We start from the raw sequence: 14,869 nt of genomic DNA, 5'->3' as shown, positions 1-14,869 counted from the left end.
TTCTTTGTATCATCTTAAAGAGCCTTTTTTTAAAGATATATAATAAAGATTCCATCAAAAGGGTGTATTTTCAGAATACATGAATAAATCATCTCTGTTTCAATGAAAGATAGCAGAAACAAAAGCTCATGGGAAGTTCAGTAGGTTACTTGTTATAGTTTAACTTTCTAATTGTAATACGCTGTATTAGCATTTTTCCTCCCAAGACCAATTTTCTACATTATTTTCTATTTCCTATCTAACGTTTTTGTATAATTAGAAACACTATCTTTAACCCCAAGGATAAAGAAACTATCCTATTACTATTGTATGTTTATTTGGTCAGTGAAAAAAGGTCATTTTTTGAGTGGTTAAGTGTCATGATGTCAATAGTGTCAACCCTAACCCTAACCCTAACCCAAACCCTAACCTAACCCTAACCCTAACCCTAACCCTAACCCTAACCCTAACCCTAACCCTAACCCTAACCCTAATCCTAACTCTAATCCTAAACTCTAACCCTAAACCCTATAGCAAAAGATACATAGTAAATCCATGAATTTGCTTTATACAAATCACACTCTTTGAGGGCTAACAACTTCTTAATGTTTCTGCACCTCTTAAGATGCAACATCTAAATGTGTCTAGCTTTAGTGCATTTATTGCAGTTTCAATTAGATTCTACAAAGATAAATATCAAAATAAAACTTGGATCCCCTCTTTTTGAAGTCATGATTTACAAAAAAAAATGTGGAAATTGATTAACCTTTGAATATTGTATATAAGAAGATGATTTATGAAATAAATATATAAACTATATACTATCACAACTATTCATTAATGTAGATACCACTTGTTTTACTTAGATATCACAGAGATAGGAAAACCAATATCATTAGAGAAACACTCATAAAACAGGTCTACACAAAATTAAAGAATCAATCTTAATGCAAACAATTTGAAACAATCATTTTCAGTATAAAAATAATTATATTTTAATACATGTAGATTAAAATAGATGAACTTCATATCATCTCCTCAATTATCCCATAGATCCAAGGGTTTATACGTCTGTGGATATCCCATAACTAGAATAAAACAGTTATTACCCATCAAACATTAATATGTCTATACCCCCTCTTCTCCATAGGCAGATCCAAGGGGAGGTTTTAGATAATTATATAGGGAATCAATAAAGCATGACTGGAGCGGGTCCCCCTTAGGTCAGTCAGCAGGCCTCCCTTATAAAAAGTTCTGGATCTGCCACTGTTCTCAGTCTATACTAAAATAAGGTGATGGTTTATTTCACTGTAGACCTAGATATACTGGTAAGTGACAGATGACCTTGATATGTACATGGTTCATCTAATCCAGGTAGGGATAAAATGTTTCAACTGTATCCACATATGGACACACAGATAGAGTCTGACGGACAAACATTGTAATTATATACTTCTACGTTTTTCTAACCATGGATAATACGTTGATCAATGCATATCACAACATTTTACTTCTTTAACCTCATTCAACCTCTTGTAGTAAAAAATAACTATCAATTAATTACCGTGCTACACGATTCTCTAATTTTGTCTAGCCTTTCCTTTCAAATTATCTATAAATTTTCAATAAACTATAATGATCATGAGTTCTGGTTTTTCTACATCAGACCACCAAGCCAAATGTCTTATAAAACTCTGAATGTGTTAGGTACCTGTGATAGTTACTATTGGCACAAGGCCATACTCCATTGTGTCTGACCTTCAATTTCATAACAGCACTTGTATACACTTGAAAAAAACCAAAATGTGCTGACTGCCATTGTACAGTATCCTATTTTGGAGATGAATTAATTTCAATGTATAAAATATTGCAGTTAGTATTTGAAATTGGGGTAAAGTTTGTATAAGAATTATATGTGCTCATAAGACATGATGATCTGCAAACACTATTGCATTTGGATGTTATGTGAAATTAAGAGTGCATTTGTTTCTAACCCGAAATTTTGTCATCGATGACTATCGTTTAGTAAACGTTGAGCTGCTAGAAACAAATACATCGTTTAATAAACTTTATCGACCCCGCGTAGTCAGACAGAAATAGATTACACTCACGCACTGTAAACAAACAGGTAAAAGTCCGAGAAATAAATAACCAGGACTTTGCGAAAACAACACGTGCTCGTAATTATTTAAACGACAGATGCAGAAACAAATATATCGTTTACACGTCTCAACGATAAACGATCAACGACTACGCGACTATTTTGCGCGTACATCGTTTACGTGAATGATGTCAACGTTGACCAAAAAATGTAAGAAACAAATGGATTAAACGACTACGTGCGTAATCGTTTACATCGTTTAGGTTAGAAACAAATGCGCTCACAAAGTTTTATGTGGATGTGACACAAATTACCTGTAACCAAAATTCTAACCTGGACCAAAGACAGACAAAGAAAACAGACTGATTGGGTCAGCTAAAGGAAGAGAGATAATACTGTGGCAATAAAAGAAGGAAAGGCATACAAATTAACAGTCCATAAAAACTTAACAACGATAACACAAGCACTACTGAACACCAGTAGACAGCTCAGGTGCTCAAAGTACAAAAAAAAACAACAACATTTGAATCCTTTTGTAAAAATCCATGCAATATGGTCAAATGTTTTAATGAAAGATACCAAAATCATGTCTGTACTGACTGAACCAAAAGGTGAGAAGCAGCTGAAACAGACATTATAATAAAAATAGACCTTAAATTACAAGCATGGTCAAATACTTATTAACCAGAGTCTTTCATCAAAACATTTGGCTATTATACCTAATGTAACAATTAATAACAAAGAGACTAGATTTCTTTTATCATGTATTTGCTTTCTGTGCAAGGTGGAGTTTGTCCACATACCAATACCTGACATTAAATTAACATCAAATGACAGAAAACGAGGGCCACACATGAATGATATCATGTTCACTTTTTGTATAAAATCATCTTCTCTTCATCATAACACATTGTTGTATAAAAATGGGTAATACATAAATCACCTTATATCAGACAGAAGATACAAAATCTTACAGTATGTAAAAACTCTAGTCATGCTTCAATGATTCCCTATATAATCAACCAAATTTTTCCCACAAAAGGGGGGGGGGGGGGGGGGGCAGGCCCTCCGGGCCCTCCAGGACCCCCCCCCCCTGGATTCACCTATGCTTTCTTTTACATAACTTTTGTAATTGAAAACAAGTTCCTGTTACAACCAGTTACAGAGTTGTATATTTTACATGAGTACATTTTTAAGATAAAAATAAGATGTTGAATCAATGCCAAGGTGACCACCTTCCGCAACAGACAAATGATGTAGAAGTTAGCAACTATAGGTCGCCATTTAGGCTTCAGCCTTACACTTAAATATCAGCAACTGTACTTCCAATTAGATTTCATATAGCAACGTCATTAATTGTAAAGACAAACATGATATTGTTTAGTAAATTTGTATACAGAATTCAAAAATAAAAAGAAAATAATGAAACATTTCTAAAAAAGATCATCCCTTACGTTGCACTTTCCATTCCAAAAACATTGACAAAATCATAACAGTCGCAATAAAATTCTGCTTTTTACAGATTATAAATTTATTCTATAGATATAAGTAGATGTGGTATGAGTGCCAAAGAGACAAATTCTCCTGCCAAGTCACAATTTGTAAAAGTAAATCATTATAGGTCTAAGTACCGTCTTGAAGCCCATATGTTTTCTGGGCAAAATAGTTAGGTGTACATATGCTTAAGTTTGCACAAACAAACCTGCACTGTTTCATCTTAGTTAAATAATGTGCACCTTTTGATTGAGGTCATATCTCCATGCATATTTTATCTTTATATGATAAAGCATTCTTACATCATACAATAAAGAAAAGACAGCAGTAAATTACTTGACCTTAAAATCAATTATTTTAAACATTAATTTTCCAAAGATGTGACCACACTATCAAGAGACAACACTGAAGGCTAATATTTTCAAAGGTATAAATTGTACTATTTCAACAGTTGTGGCCATTTTTCCAGTAAAATATGATTAATGGAGAGACAGTTATTGTCATAAAAGTTTTATTTTACTAGACAGTAATAATGTGGGAGTAAAGAAGATTGATATATGTATAGATGGTTGTACATATAAAACCATGTTCCTAAGCAATAACCTAACTCTTGGCAAGAATAACTGGTGATAAGCTGGGATTAGACAAGGTCTTCATATCATAACATCATCAATACAATAGCTGGCAATAGTGCAGTACAGTCAAAACAAAACTTTTACTACAAAATAGCCACAAGTTTTGGCAATACGGATTGTATTTGTTTCTTTCATTTTGGCTTTCAAGGGTAACCAAAATTCTATTTTCATTTGCATTGTTATCTTCAAAGTATGTATGCTCTGAACTTTACTTTTAGTTAAATCATAAGAAATAAGTTAGTTCATTTAACTTAACCTAAAATTCACTCTCACATATCATGGTCTAGTTACATAAGAATAAGAAGATGAAGTATACATGCCAATGTGAGGACTATCATGAAGAGACAAAAGGTAAGGATGTAAAGATAGAGCAGTGTAGTGCCTTTAACAATGAGCAAAACTCATGTCATAATGTAAGCTTTTTTAAAAATGCCATTCAATGACAAACTATAAAATAAGTTGGAGCTAGACTTATCATATCAGTACTAAGCAAGTTCAGGAAATTAGAAGAATATCAGTTTTAATGACAGAACCATGTCAAAGCCTTAAAGGCAGCTGACCCCATTTCTTAAATTTCTTCAAAAAATCATAATTCATCATGGTTTGAGCAATTATGAAAAAAAATAGTCATTAAATTGTTGTAAATGGTCCATTCAAAAGGCATTTATATCTAAATGGTGATTTCCATAATAGTTTTTAACTTCTAATTGCAGAATTAGAAAGATTAAATATAGTAACTAACATATAGAAAGTCTCTGCTCATTGGAATAGAACAAATAGAAAGAAATTTTAAATATATTTAACATGCAAATTATGATAACAAGCTATTTTGTAACATTTTCAAAGCAGTCTTTTAGACTAGTTTATGACTAAGGTTCATCATACTGTTTCCAACAAATATGGGTGAAAAATGGTAATATTTAGGTCATTGGGTCTTTATAAATTAGCTGATATCAAGAAATTAATATATGTACAGTATTCAAAGATGACTTAACTGGACATCTTATAATCGTTTAGACTACAAGCAAACAACCGACTCACCACAGAGATAATTTGTCACAAATAGGATAAAGACACCAGCAATGTGCACTATTCCTCTTATACTTCTGAAATTGTTAATTTTAAGTCTGTAACAGACTTTCACAAAGACCTTACTTTCACTTGCCATTTCAGCATCAAGACTGACAGTACAAATCTTAATTAAGTAGATTATATGCAAATGACTTCATGCAATATAGATTTAATAAAAGATGTATATATATTGTTCAATATTTCTGTCAAACATGATTGTACAATCACTTTATCTTGCAAAACATATAAGTGTCCAGGGATTTGTGTGAAGCCAAATCAGACAACGATGCCTTAAATGGATAATATACATGACCCAGGAGATTAGAATATAAAAACTTTGCTTTCTTGGTAGCATGGAAGTGATATTAATGATGCAGTATTTCACATTGTATAAAAGATGAATAATTCCCTAACTGCAGATAAAACTAACACTACAATTCAGCAAGGATAGTCAAACTGTAGCCAGAATAACTTCTACACTTTAGACTTCAATCTATGCTAAATGATTTATTTAAAGGACTGACCATAAATTCTTTAAATGTCACGATTTTCTTCATTCTTTAAACTTAAATAAAAGACCGGGACAAGATACCATTAAAGGAAATACAATAAATTATAATTAAAGCCCCCTCAAATGTGATTACTGTTAGCACATATTATTAACGGTCAACATCACCTTTTTTCTCCTCCTTAATATGTACTATTCAGAGTAATAAAGGTTGATGGCTAATTCTTTTACTAATCAAGCTTTGCAAATTGGTTTAGAAGGCATTTGAACTTAATCAAGGAAAAAGACCCCATCAAAGATATCTGAACATTTTGTCACAAAATGAATTTATGACGGCTATATATTACAAGTTTAACAATTAGCGAGTAATTATAAACAAGACACATAATATTCAAGCCAAGGAATTTCAGTAGAACATGGTACATATATGACTGACTTTTAAAACCATTTACTTTCTGATAATATACCATTACAATTTGGACAGTCATGGTTGAGGACATATATCAAAGTTCATTTTGTACACTGTTCATTACCTATATACACCCTCCACGTAGGTAAAGCAGGTGAAGCAAAAGACAGGTGTTAAAACCATAGTATCAAAGCTTAATATACAAATAGTATAAATCATAGCACCAAGGATACTAAAGCATTCTCTGATGAGATGGCATGAACCAAACACACCAACAGAAAGGTTTAAATTACCATTTAGGCCGATTAATACAATATAAAAAGTGTTGTGTAATGCAATGGACAAAACAAGCTTATTTTAATTGTTAAAAGCATGCTTTCCACAGCATGATGATGCATTTTTACCAGATGAATTACCCTGCATTATATTTCTCTTAAGTATTTAACTTTAATGCTAAATAATGATGTCATCACTGTCAAGTAATGTTACACAAACAAAAAAAATACTTTTTGACAACGGCCACCTCACCTCTCTACCACCACAATAAAAAAAAAATAGAGAAATATTTCTCTTTAACAGAAAATAAGAGAAGAGACATTTATCTTTGAATTAAAAAAAATCTTGTACAATTTTTCACCATACTTTCATGTTTTATAAACTTTTTATGAAATATCATTCTTCACAATAAAATCATCCAACAATCCCTAAAGAAAGTAAACTATAGTAACTTTTCTAATCGCAGAATAATTTCAGAAAATGGAACGATTGTGTTCTAATTTGTGAAAGAGTTAGTGAACAATAAATAATTTGTATTTTAAACATGTTATCAAAATAACTGTAATTTTTAAAAGCATAGCCAAAATCTTTGTACTAGTGACCAACAGACACAACAAATAATAGTGGTCAAATATAATATGTCATTCTAGCATGTAAATCATGGCCTTTTACCGTTGTCACTGGTCTCATCTTGTATTATACCTGGGTAATGGACCTTCAAATTGTTTTATTACTAGACTAATGGTCAGCTGTCATCAGTTCTATTGTGTCACAATAAAATTCAAATTTGGAGTCTTGTTTAAAATTTATTGCCAGACATTTTATAATTATCAGATGACCTTAGCATGCATGCAGTGATAGAGAATTTCAGAATTCATTCTCAAATCCTGGAATTACATTTAGAAGCCAAGTTGTACACTGGTTTGGTCTTAAACAGGAAAATAAGGAAAACTGCTTAGAGCCATTTCATTTGGGTAAAAATTCAGTAATACAACTCCATTTCAGTAGATTTGCGACTGGTCTTTTTTTGTTCAACCTTCTTAATGTTGTGGTTTGGATTAAAATGTAAAAAGTTAAGGCAAACAGTATTTAATAATACCAGGAAATAATCCTTGTTCTGTAGTCTAAATTTTAGTGACATGTCCAATATCATTCATCAATGAATATAAAAATCGACATTTCCGCTGTTTTTCTAATACCATAAATGGATCTTCTTATTAAAATCTTGAGAGTTTGTTCAACAAAACATCTGATTGAAATATGCAATTGAATAGTCAATACAAAACTGTAAATATTTTTCTGACTTATTATGGAAAGTAAGCCCATATACTCTTTAATATGATTTGTGGTAATACCTTAATATTTCTCTCTGATCTGCGATAAAGATCAGGTTATACTAATATTAAAGGATAATTCCCTGGCTATGTAAGTATTTTATGTGGTATTTTGACACTCTATAAATTGATCAACCTTTTAATTCAGTTTATTTTCTTCCAGTATTGGCAAGAACTTTAACACCAAATAAATGTATTGTTGATTTCCTTTTGTTTACTGCACTTCAATCTATTCCTTAAGCAAAGATTTTTATAATTGGTTTTCTTTAAGTGATATTTGAGGTCCTTTACCTGGTAATACACTTTAGGTAATAGACTCCCAATGATATTATATATATAAATGTAAAAACTATCTAATTTGTTCAAATAATAAAAATTGAAATTAGTTAAATAAATGAGTCATATTTGAAAAAAATGAAATTTAAGTGATTCCATTGCATTATAATATGGATAAACAGAGGCCACATTACAACAATAAATGAATTATTCGTTTGCAATGATTATGCAGAACGTATTTAAAAATTCCACTATGTTGAATAAGCTAACACCTGAATTTCAAATTAGAATTTTTATTGAAAACAAAAGCCCCTAACCTTCAATATAAAGTAGGTAATGTCACAATAACTATAAACATGACTTTGTGTACTGTTTATGTCATATCAGACAACAACCACTTATATATTCATTAAATGTAAGTCAATATCCTGCATTTGTTACATGCTTTACCATGAAATAAGGTTCAACTTCCAAAAGTTCCCCCTTCTTATTAACAAAAACTTCTAGATATTTCACATTAGACCCATTCCTGGCATGTCTAAAACTACCTAGGGTGTTGGAACAACATGATTAAAGTTGTGATCAACCTGGTATCTGAGTCTCTTACAGTGGCAGATCAAGGGGATTCTAGGGGTTGGAACCCCCCATTTTTTTTAACACTCAACACTGCATTTGAATGAGGACATATGGTTAGAACATGCTTCCCTGGGTATGGAACCCCCTCCTTTTAAAAGTGGCCAGATCTGCCCCTGTCATATATATATAGAATTTGTACACGGTTACTACATAAATCCTACCTTTTACACCACAGTCTGACTGTGACTTAACTGGATGTGAATGTCTGTAAATGTAATGAGCATTTGTATCTCCTTTAGAAGAATCACTTTCTGTGAAGGGTTCAACAATGAAATGTTCACCATGTGCATGAAATGAACCAAGCTGAAAATAGAAATAGAACTTAGTATTCAACTTAAACTTTGGCTTTTAGGTATAAAACTTTATAAATATGAACATAAAAGTCACTTTGCACCAACAGGTGCTACATGTGGGGCAACATCTGCTTACCCTTCCAGAGCACCTGAGATCACCCCTGGGTTTTGGTGGGGTTCTTGTTGCTTAGTCATTAGTTTTCTATGTTGAGTCTTGTGTACTATCAACTTTCTGTTTGTCTTTCTATTTTAGCCATGGCTTTGTCAGTTGATTTTCAATCTATGAGTTTGACTGTCCCTCTGGTATCTCCCCTCCCCCCTCTGGTAAAGTCACCACCCCACATCTGCTTCATTCTATATATATATACATCATATGCACTACAGAATCTAACATTGTTCTGACTTTCAAGCTTCAATGTCAATGATACAAAAACAGTAAAGACATAAAGTCAGAGACATGGGTTAAAATAAAAGGACACATGAGTAAAAATAAAAGTATATATGTGGTTGAGTGTAATCAAGACAGCAACACAACGACAAAAAAAAATACATATATAGAACAACTATTTTAGAAAGTATAAGGGGCAACTGAATATTAGCATTGCTATCTTCATTAATAACAGTATTCTTCTCTTTTATACAAAGTTATTAGCCATAAATGTCGGTGTAAAAGTGTTTAATATGGTATCAACAAATGATAGGAATGGTCTATCATAAAGAAATTAGTACTGGTAATACATTTGTGTAATACATGTTATTATACCAGTAATATATGTTAATAATTATTGTGTATACTGCATGCTCACAATGTTGATTGTTTTGTAAATATAATTGTAATCACATTGATTGAAACTACTCTTGATGGCAAAATCATCCCTTAGCTGTTTTTGTAAATATATATTGTAGAGGTAATATATTCTTGCTCAAAACGAATGTGTATCCCTTTAAGTTAATGCATAGATACAGGGATCCTATCAGTCTGTGTGATATTGTTTTTTTAAATTTTCAGAACCCCAGAACTATCAAAAATGTTCATAGGTGGATCCAGGAGGGGTATGGGCCCCCCCCCCCCTTCAGTGGGAAAAATTGGTTGATTATATAGGGAAGCATTAAAGCATGACTGGAGTGGGCCCTCCTGAGGTCAGTCAGTAGCCACCCTCCACTTGTAAAAAGTTTCCTAGATCTGCTACTGATATTTCACAATGACCATAATAATTGTGGTTGTGAAGCTATGCCTACTTAGAGTGATATTTTTTTTTTATTATTTACTGAACCCCAGAAAGTTCTAAGGATTATTAAGGGTATAAGGCGATATCTACAACTAGTAATCCCAACATCCTGATCTTGCACCTACAATTTTGATCCAAGTGAGTCTAGATAGTTGTTAAAAAGAAATAGAGTACCAGATGAACAATTGCCATAAGTTGACAAGCAGTATATCAATGTTTTGATCTTAGGATAGCGATGTCATGATTTTCAAAAAATTACAGGTGCCCAGTCTGGTGTCATGAGTACCATGAACTTGTCACAAAAGAGGGATTATAATTACCCCACAACTTTGCAAAAGTAGACCTAAAAGAGATTCATTGTATGCTTACACGTACAAAAATGTAGTTAGTCCAAATAATTATGAATACTCAAAGACGTCATAATTATTTGGGGAAAATGTATGATATATCAGAGGCAGATTTAGGGGAGGGGCAGGCAAAATTTAGTTGATTATATAGGGAATCACTGAAGCATGACTGGAGTCGCTCCCCTACGAGCCAGTAAGAGCCAACCCACCACCGTCCCCCTTTTTTAGGATTTTTTTTAGATCCACCACTGTATAATTTATGTTCTTGTTTCATAACTTCCATACTGAAGGAAACACCATGCATTTACACTTTTAACGAGGTAACAATATACTGCTTTGGTCTGTTTTAACTGAAATGCTGTTTGTTGATCCATGCCTTTTTTAGGGCTGATAAAGGATGGGGAAAGAAACATTCAAAATACACCCCACAAATCGAATATAGATCGAGTTCACCAATTAACGTTAAAGGTTTTGTTTCATTGTTAAAAAACATTTCACGGAACTTGAATTGGTTGACTTTTGTGATACAAACACTTATATTAATAAAAATATGTTTATTGATACAGTCAGGTCAAGAATGTTTGATAATTATATTGAAGAATGGAAAAGTATTGTTAGCTCATCCTCTTCCAGACGGGGAAATGGGCGTAATAAATTGAGAACCTATAATATTTTTAAGCAGGATTATGTTGTTGAAAACTACTGAAAACTGTTAATGCCTTTTTGTGAAAGAAGAGCCTTTGCAAAATTTAGATGTGGGGTGTCTCCTATTAGACTGGAAACTGGGAGGTATGAAAATTTGCCGCTAGAAGCGATATGTTGTTTTAATTGTTTTAATACTGTCAAAGACTGATGATGATGAATATCATGTTATTTTACATTGTCCTGTTTATAATGATCTTAGACAAGTTCTTTTTACTGAGTCTCTTAAAATTGATGAACATTTTAATAGTTTTACAGATTGTCAGAAAATGGTATATTTATTTTCGAATCAAGACATTATAAGACTATGTGCCAAAACCTGTAATTTTATTCTTAAAAGACGCTGAGAAGTTTTATATTGTAAATAATAATTGAATATTTTTGACTATAATTTTACCATTCAGGTTTAATATTTATTGATTATTGTCTCTCATAAATCTGTACAGATTGGCTTATGTATACAAAATGTATCTTTTATACATGTATTGTGTAATTTTATACATAAGGTGAGACGTAAATAAAATATTGAATTGAATTGAATTGAATGTACAAATATCTGATAATCAATTCCAGTCAATTTTAATACCTAGTTAAATGTAGATATATGTCATACGTGTGACTCTAGGTGTTACTAAATTAAACATATATAGTGTTAATGATACATCATTACAACTCCCCTTGATTTTTTGATAGATGGTCAAGTTATCAATCTTATTTCTAATAGCGTTAAAAATTGATAAAAGTAACAAACACCTCTCTGGTGTATTCGTAGATAGCATGATCATATTAACTTTACTCTAATTTCACAGTTGCATTCCAAATTTTGCATTAATTGTCTGCTTTCGTCTTAAAATGCATGAAATATTTGCCACTAATAGACGTTAAACAAGCGACAATCTATAACTTAAATACAAACAAATACCTGACCACCTGGTCCATATGCCAAACTGCAGTCAAACATCTTAGTGCTAATGAAATTTAATAAGAACCCTTAATGCATGGCTCAAGTGACAAAAGGTATAAGGTTAATTAAGTCAGTTTATTTGAGGTGACTGTCCGATTATAAATGAATGTCATTAAGAATTCTTTTTTTTTTTTGTAAATAGATAATACCTATTTCAAGCCAAAATATCTGGCATATCATTTGCACGTTGAAGGGGATGGACGTTTTTGAATCTGAAGGCATACTACTTTGCTTAGTGCTCGGAGCACAAAAATCATGCTCGAAACATGAAATCCAGCAATTTGATTGGTTGATTTTCGAGTACGAGTACAAAAAACTGACTCGAAAGTTTTATGACCGCAAGGTGACACGTTTGGGGGATACAGTGTTATCATTGTGTCGTTCTTTTGTCACTTTGCTTTTATCACATATTCTTTCCAGTGTAATGCCTGTGAAACGATGGTCCAACACACGAATATACATTATAAAAGGCATGGTATTTGTCGGATAGCTGTCCCACTGGCAGGTTACCACATCTTCTAAAGTATATATGAAGTCCTAATGAAAACAGTATTGAATTCCGGGTTTCATCTAGAACCTAACTGAATTATGACTATGTGTGTTACTGTTATGTGAAGAAGCACATACAACAATGCAAACTGCATTATGACTATGTGTGTTACTGTTATATGAAGAAGCACATACAACAACTGAATGCACATGGACAATTATTTGGTATATTTATGTTCGTCGGTACCCGCAAAGATTTGTTCAGTAAGATCTTATTATACAAATCCTTGGAACCCGAAATCACAAATTTTCAGTTCGGAGCTAGTAGAACTGTCAATCACCATGCATTTGGATGACGTAAATGTAAGACACTTCACCTGCGTCGCTTGATAGCTTTTATGATAGTGTTTTATGATATAGGCCTGTATCTAGTGTTGACTTAGTTATCCTTGTAAAAGTTAAACACAAATAATCTATCCAATCAGTTGTTTACTGATATCAACCTTACAGTTTGTAAGTAATAAGCAACTTTCAATCGGTATTACATTGAAAGTATGCCATTAAAGAAAGATATAAAAAACGATATGTCGAGTGCAAGAGAGTGGCTAACACCACAAAAGTTAAAGAAAAAGGTGTCGAACTCTACGATTGTCGATGAACATGCATGCTAATAGAGCTCAGAAACAGGCAGTTTCTCTGGAAACTGAAGGTTAAATAAATTCAAAGACAGACGAAGAACTCGTACATTTGCGAGAGTCGAAAACTGATTTTTCTCTTATTTGATCTCACTCGGAACAGAATAAAGCAGAGAAAAATGTTGGAATGAATGAAAATGCGAATGTGTGCCCATTTTGTATTAGCATACATATGTATACCCTCATACGACTGCAAGAGTGGCCTTTACATTAAAGTCTACTTTCATACAGTTATTTTTATTACGTAAGAATACTGCGTTTTTACCCAATACTTAAAATGGAAAAAATACACGATCAAGCTCTATACCCAATGCTATAATTGTTATACTTTTAATTTGCACTCTGCGATTTGCAGTTGGTCAATGAACCTGTCTAATTTACCTTATTCATTCCAGAAATATTGGTATAAAAATATCGTTAACTTCAGAAATTATTGTGTTTAATTTTCTGGCTTCTGATTGCCAGCTCTGCACTTCCAAAATGTATATATATACATCGAGTGCAGCTTCGACAGACGAATAAAAGTATAACTAGCTGACTCGGCTAATCTAATATAGTAAAATCAGCTTACCTGAGTTGAACGGTAGTAAAACAATTGATAGTTTAATCTCTTTATTGAATTTTAAGCTTAAATTCTATACCTACAAGTGAGAAATCTAACTGTACATACTTATTAATTTCTTACGAAGGGCGAAATATTACAGGGGGCAAACATGCGGAGGTAAGAATGCTTTTAAATAAGCTTTAATACGAGATACAAAGAAAAGTAACGAAGTTGATAGGCAGGGTTTTACATCTCTGTAACAGAATAGTAAAATGTGTCATATCTTTACGTACTACAAGTAAAGGACTTACCAGGCCATTGCATAAGTTGAATACTGCCCTCGAGGGGCCAGCATTTTGAATACTTCCACGATAGAAACACTGCTCCTGGTCGGAGCTTTTGTCCTCTATCCGAGTAAAGTTGTCACCAAAAGTTTGCACAACATAATTATTAGGTATTAAATCCTTTGTAAAAGTTAGATCTAGTAAAAAATCATTTCCAAACGCTGATATGGAATAAGACACAATTTTTTGGTTATTACGAGTACTCCTTTTATTAATGTGATTATCATGATTATCATAAGTATTTAGTCTCTTTGGAAACACTATTTCCTTTATTGTTTCTCTTCTTATATCTGAAAATATATAAAACATGTTATAAATGAAAAAAAATATCAAGTAAATTACAAGAGGTTGTTAAATAGATATTAATTAGAACAAGCTAATTATACTAACCCTTTGGAATTCCTGCTGGGTGACACCGGTATAGCATTGGAAGAAGCAGTACAAATACTAGCAAAACTAATGCCATCGTAACTTAACATGGTCAAAACTTCATCTCTTTTCACACTTCAAACTCGGACCATGTAGTCTAATTTGTGGGCGTGC

The 14,869-nt window shown here is 32.4% G+C and overlaps 1 protein-coding gene across 2 annotated transcripts in view; it reads right to left on the bottom strand.

Annotated features, from left to right (window-relative positions):
* LOC139516746 (A disintegrin and metalloproteinase with thrombospondin motifs 9-like) overlaps window positions 1–14,869 on the bottom strand; it is a 116,197-nt gene extending 101,328 nt beyond the window's left edge. The window contains exons 1-3 of one of the 2 annotated variants that reach the window (XM_071307034.1): window positions 14,717–14,869; window positions 14,294–14,616; window positions 8,881–9,022 (exon numbers count right to left, since the gene is read on the bottom strand). In XM_071307034.1, the coding sequence (XP_071163135.1) occupies window positions 8,881–9,022; window positions 14,294–14,616; window positions 14,717–14,792 (541 nt within the window). In that variant the 5' untranslated portion in view covers window positions 14,793–14,869. Of the gene's footprint in view, window positions 1–8,880; window positions 9,023–10,896; window positions 11,002–14,293; window positions 14,617–14,716 lie in introns of those variants that run through there. The other variant, XM_071307041.1, reaches the window with a different exon arrangement.

Source organism: Mytilus edulis, chromosome 1, assembly GCF_963676685.1.
Source record: "Mytilus edulis chromosome 1, xbMytEdul2.2, whole genome shotgun sequence".
In the NCBI taxonomy this organism is placed as follows: Eukaryota; Metazoa; Mollusca; class Bivalvia; order Mytilida; family Mytilidae; genus Mytilus; species Mytilus edulis.
The sequence above is the reverse complement of the archived record's forward strand: the minus strand, read 5'-3'. Positions and strand labels throughout refer to the sequence as shown.